A 6,037-nucleotide genomic window follows, 5' to 3' on the forward strand; every position below is an offset into this window, starting at 1 on the left:
TTTTTCTTTCCCTTCTAATTGTCATCTTCAATTCTAGTTCTGGTGCATAAACCCATCAGTTGTCTCTGTAATTCTCTTAAGGTTTTCAATTTTCTTTTTCGATTTGTTTTGTCAAAATTGAAATGGAATTTGTGGGCTTGAATTTGTATTAGGTTGCGAGCCTATTGTGTGTTATGTTTATTAGGGTGGATAAAAAAAAAAACCATCAAAGCTGCCAAGAACTCGAAGGTCAGTGATCTCTTTAAGTGATTATCTTCCTTCTCCTTTCTAATTCTATGTCTGCCAGTTCAATTTGTAGAATTTAATATAGGGTTTTAAGTTGGAAAATTTAATTTAACCTTTTAAGTTGCAGGGCTTGGTGTATACGACAATTTGGATTATTAATTTTGATTGTTGATCCACTTCCTAATCCCCACATGTTATTTGTGACTCGACCGAACACAAAGGGGCGAATGTTTTGTGGAAGGGATTGAGGAACAGGGCGAAGGTTTTGGAATCTGCACTAGATGATGCTGATAGTAAAGATTCGTGTAATGCCACATCTCAATTCTTTTGTTCCAAGTAATGTTGTAATATATAACTTTTTCAATTGTGGCTTCCTGTTATCTATGATTGGTTGTGATGTTAATGTTAAATTACATTCTTTTTGGTGTTCTAGCTATGTTGATCGTGGTTTCTGGTTTTGATTGTGACCAAAATTTTGTTGTGGTTGAGTCTTAGTTTACTATGTAACACGCAGGATCCGACATTGAAGAATGTTGCAAGGCAAGTGATGTAGAGAAGACGAGAGCTGCAACTGCAGTTAATAACATCTTGTCCGGAGTTAATGGCCATATTAGTTTGTGGGAAGAGATCCAGCTTATCAGGGGTAGGCCTTCTCAGTTCAGCCTTAATTTTATCTCTTACAATCTTACTAATGATTGTACTTTTTGTTTGCTTTGATATGGTTGTGTTGCCTTGCAGAACTGATCTGCACTTACCAGACATGCCTTTAGTTTATGCAAGTGATGCCTTCTTCAAATTGACAGGTAACATGTACAATGTTAGCTATTTGCTAGGATCTCTCTAAACCATTCTAAACTCCATGTTGTTTGCAAATCTTTTGAATAATCCAACATATGTAGTTGTTACACAACTCATATGTAGATGTGGTAACATGTGCAAGTCTATATTAACTTAGTCTTCTCTTCATCGAAATTATAATAATAATACTATTAAATTAGTCTTGTTATTTTTATTCCAGGTGCGCCTGATTGAAGTTAATGTAGTTGCACTTGCTTATGAGGCTGGTGATGGTGAATTTTATCTCAAGTATATCGTATAAATTATCCCTCTGTTATGTTTTCTCATCGGTTCCTAACTTGTGTTACTCTCCCATTCAGCTGATGACAAGAATATATTGTATATTTTGTCCCCCTATTGTGCACAACACACTGAGCAAGGAGCTTTGTACAGGTAAGTTTGATTGTGCTAGGAATATATGGTATGTTTTGCTTTCTCTGCCTTGTGTTTATTCCAAGTACATGGACGAATAGTTTGATTATGTCTATCCTAGACATGAGCAAGGAGCATTGTGTAAGCAATTTTGATTCCCCAATAAGTTACAATTGTCGTCATTAATACAATTTGATCAAGTTGTGAGAAATTTTTTATGTTTGAGGATTTTCTTTGTATTCTTGAGGGCTACTAATTAATCCCAGAGTTGAATATCTTTTAATTATTATTACGTAACTTATTGTACCTTTTTTCATTCATTTTTATTTGCATCTTATTAAGGGATTAAAGAGTACCTCTCAAATGGCAGGTGGTCTGAGATGTTGATTGCAAGGTTTGAAATATCTTTTACTATGTGCTTGATTACATGAGTACATGCTTTATCATCCAAGATGCAAGTGAAATTCAAGTCTGACTATATGCTTGATTACGGGATTACATGCTTTCTTGTTGACAAATTGGTTAAGTTTTCATTGTTTAGTGTAACTATGGTGTTAATTGCAGCCCATCCCCATTTTCTAACAGATTGTTATGTTAAAGTATCTTCAATTGAATGTATCTTTTTCATGATGTTGTGTGAATCAGTGCAGCTCCATAATGTTATTACTTATAGAAAGATTCCTAGCTACAATTTGATTGTTTCGGTTTTAAGGATGCTCTTTCTTATGTTGTCATACATAATAATTACGATTTTGTATTATTTTTGCAGGATATTATTGCAAAGCTACTGCTAAACCGATAATTGAGGAATGGGAGTAGAATAGGATTATTGTATAATATAATACTTTGTATAACCATTGTACATATACATATTACTAATCAAAGCAGCATTATTAGAAATTATTTTGTGTGTTTTCAAGCTTTTTTTTTTAATGAATTAAAATTCTTTCCTGACAAAGCTAATTTTGTCGATAGAGTAAGGTAGTGCCGACAAAATATCTTTTCCGACGAACATATCTTGTTGGCAAAACGGTGCATTTTTTAGGCTTAAAAATCCTTTTCCGACATAATTTTTTGTTGGGGTTTAAGAATGCCGGCAAAATATGTTTTGTCGGGAAAGAACCACTTCATAGCCGACGAAATGTTGAATTTTGTCGGCTAGAGTCTTGCACGACATGCTTTGCGTGACAAAATGGCCGACAAATTTTTTTGTCGTGAAAGAGTCTTTACCGACAAATTTTGACTTTTGCCGACAAATTCATTTTATCGGTAAAGTCAAAATTTCTAGTAGTGTATCCAAGGAAGATGTCATATATGACGTGACAGTTAAGTCATTTGACGCCTCACTTTCTAGCTATCTTTTTTTATTTTTTTATATTTTTTTACAGCAAACAAATATGGAGTCAAATGCTTTTAATTTAATTTTTTTAATGCATGGGTCTTAATGATAACTAATAAGATGTGAACTAAAATCAAATTTATTTATTTATTAATAGTTATAACTATGAGCCTAATATATTAATAAAATAAATTTTGACACATCCAATGGAAAGAAAGAGAAATACTTAGGAGATTTGCTCAAAAGTGAGACTCTCCATGGACTATCCACCAACTTATGTTTTTGGCATATTTTCCGTGCAAACATTATAAAACATTGTGCCAAATACACGAGGTAACAGAGAGTCCATGAAGAATCCTACTTTTAGAGTCCCCTTGGCATTTCTCTTTAAGTAACTAAATAAGCCTAAACACATATAAATATAGCCTTCTTAAATCAGAAATATCTAGGGTCGAAAGGGTTCCAAGGGTCTCTACTGTAAGTTGCTCTCCTTCATTTTCTTTATATCTTGTAGTTTAAATTTGGACATAGTTTAAATATCAAATAATTTTAGTTAGTGATAAATTTATTTTCTTATAAATTTTTTCACTAAAAATTTTTAGTTGGTAGCAGAAAAATGGAAACTATTGTAACTGGAGACCAAGTTGATTTTGACCCAAGTGCCCCTCCACCGTTCAAGATTGCTGATATCAGAGATGCAATCCCCAAACACTGCTGGGTAAAGAATCCATGGAGGTCTTTGAGTTATGTCGTTCGGGATTTTTTGGTCGGTTTTGTACTGTCAGCCATAGCCAAATACTCAGACAGTTGGTATGTTTGGCCAATCTACTGGGTTGCTCAGGGAACCATGTTTTGGGCTGTGTTTGTCATCGGACATGACTGTGGCCATGGAAGCTTCTCAGACTCTCGCTTGCTGAATAGTTTTGTGGGACACATTTCGCACTCTTCCATTCTTGTACCTTATCATGGCTGGTGGGTTTTCGATATATTTCCTTGATCACGTCGCCATGTTTGACATATTAAATAATATGTTTATGTTGCAAATGATCATTAACAGAAGATGGACGTGTTAGTGATGTTGTTTACAATGTGTCTTATAAATGTGATTTCTTAAATTACTGTACTTATCAACATTACTTCTTAATGTAGCAGGAGAATTAGCCACAGAACTCACCATCAGAACCATGGAAATGTTGAGAAAGATGAGTCTTGGGTTCCTGTACGTGTTTTACTTATTTTAGTTCTCTTGCTATGCAACTTCTGTTGATATTCAATATTTCAATTTCTTAACTTGGTTATTATTTATTTTAGATGACTGAGTCGCTCTACAAAAGTTTGGATAATAGCACAAAAACGTTGAGATTCACAATTCCTTTTCCGTTTCTCGCTTATCCTGTTTACCTGGTGAGAGTTATTTTAATTATGGGACTAATCTGTCTAGCTAGTTAAACAGTTTTGTTGAGGGTTTTATTACTTGATCATTAGTTGTTTAACTTTTACATTTTTTTTGTCCGCTAATGCAGTTTTTTAGATCTCCTGGTAAAGAAGGATCTCACTTTCATCCAAGCAGTGGCCTATTCTCCCCAAATGAACGATTAGATGTTATAACTTCAACTGCTTCTGTTGTTCTAGTGGCTGCTTTGTTTTTGTATTTCTCCATTTTGCAGGGCCCTATTCAAATGCTTAAGTTATATTTTGTTCCTTATTGGGTGAGTTTGATTCTAAAAGTCTTGTTTAGTTGGTAATATAATACCATAATATCGAATTAGGGTTTTGTTTTCTGTAATTTGATCATGCACTATATTTTCACAGGTTTTTGTGATGTGGTTGGACATTGTCACCTACTTGCATCACCATGGTTACGAGACAAAGCTCCCTTGGTATCGCGGCAAGGTAAACATATTATGTTTATACTGTCAATAGATGTGTTTTACATCGCGTTTATGTACATAACAATTGTTTATTAAGATGCTTTATTAATCCTTTTCTTACATTAATACCCATGTAGTAAAGCGTACTGACTTATTTTATTTTATTTTTGGTGCAGGAATGGAGTTACTTGCGAGGAGGGCTTACAACCGTTGATCGTGATTACGGAATGTTTAACAAGATCCATCATGACATTGGTACCCATGTTATACACCATCTGTTTCCTCAAATACCACATTATCACCTGGAAGAAGCAGTAAGTGATCCCTAGCTATCACTTGATGAACTTGCATATTGATTTTGTCTTTGCAGTTGTTCTGTAACTTTTGGTTTACATCCATAGCTACTTTTGCAGACAAAGGCAGCTAAGCCGATTCTAGGGAAGTATTATCGTGAGCCCAAAAATTCAGGGCCAATTCCGTTTCACTTGCTCAAGATCTTAGCTACAAGCCTCATCGAAGATAACTATGTCAGTGACGATGGAGGAATTGTTTTCTATCAGACAGATCCTCAGCGTCTTAAATATTTCAAGAATTAGTCTAATTAATCATTTTGGGATATAATATGTTGTGGAGAAATGAAGGCAATGCCTAGTTGTTGTTGTTTTAAGTTTCTGCATTATCATATTTTTATAAATATATATTATGAAGTTTCTACATAATTATTCTATTTGAGGCTCTAATTTTGTCACTGGATTTTGAAATTAAGCTTTTTAGACATGAATACATGCATAATAATGTCGTCGTTTCCTTTTTAATCAAAATGATATTTTAAACTATTCTAGTTTACGAGGAAATGGATTCAAACTCTAATTAAAAGGATTGTACAAACTTCTCTAACAAATTAACCTAATGAGTAATTGCTGCAATGTTAACCAATTGTGGTGGAAGTAGCATAGTCACAATCACTACATGACCAATTTGTTTCCATTTTTACATTAATAGAAAACTTTCATTTTAATCCCTAAAATAGATATATTTTTTTTAAATAATATTTGAAACACTGTTTCTATTCATGACATCATGTTATTAATGGCAAATCAAAGGGTTTCCGTGTGAGCATGTAGTGGCTAAGTTTATAAGGATGACGAGAATTCTTATGACTATATTGAAGATTTCTTCATTGCTAAATACTACAAGCATTCTAACGCCTTCCCAATATATCCAATTCCAAATTTTGGCAAGCCTGATATTGATGGGGTTGAAGAAATTGGAGTGGAACCCCCATTGACCAAAAAAATTTTGGGAGGCCAAAGCTTAAGAGGATGAAATCTTTTGGCGAACAATGAAGGCCGATAACATATGGGAGGTGTCATCGACTTGGGCAACATAATTC

The 6,037-nt window shown here is 34.0% G+C and overlaps 1 protein-coding gene across 2 annotated transcripts; it reads left to right on the forward strand.

Annotated features, from left to right (window-relative positions):
* Positions 1-3,210: 3,210 nt before the first annotated feature.
* LOC126616550 (omega-3 fatty acid desaturase, chloroplastic-like) lies at positions 3,211-5,363 on the forward strand. 2 transcript variants are annotated; one of them, XM_050284626.1, is made up of 8 exons: positions 3,211-3,250; positions 3,376-3,745; positions 3,923-3,992; positions 4,085-4,177; positions 4,297-4,482; positions 4,586-4,666; positions 4,821-4,958; positions 5,058-5,363. In XM_050284626.1, exons 2-8 carry the CDS (start codon positions 3,390-3,392, stop codon positions 5,238-5,240), a joined length of 1,107 nt encoding a protein of 368 aa, XP_050140583.1. In that variant the 5' UTR covers positions 3,211-3,250; positions 3,376-3,389; the 3' UTR covers positions 5,241-5,363. The 2 variants fall into 2 exon arrangements, with proteins under 2 accessions (XP_050140583.1, XP_050140584.1); XM_050284627.1 differs by having other exon boundaries at positions 3,926-3,992.
* Positions 5,364-6,037: the final 674 nt, after the last annotated feature.

Source organism: Malus sylvestris, chromosome 3, assembly GCF_916048215.2.
Source record: "Malus sylvestris chromosome 3, drMalSylv7.2, whole genome shotgun sequence".
Taxonomy (NCBI): Eukaryota; Viridiplantae; Streptophyta; class Magnoliopsida; order Rosales; family Rosaceae; genus Malus; species Malus sylvestris.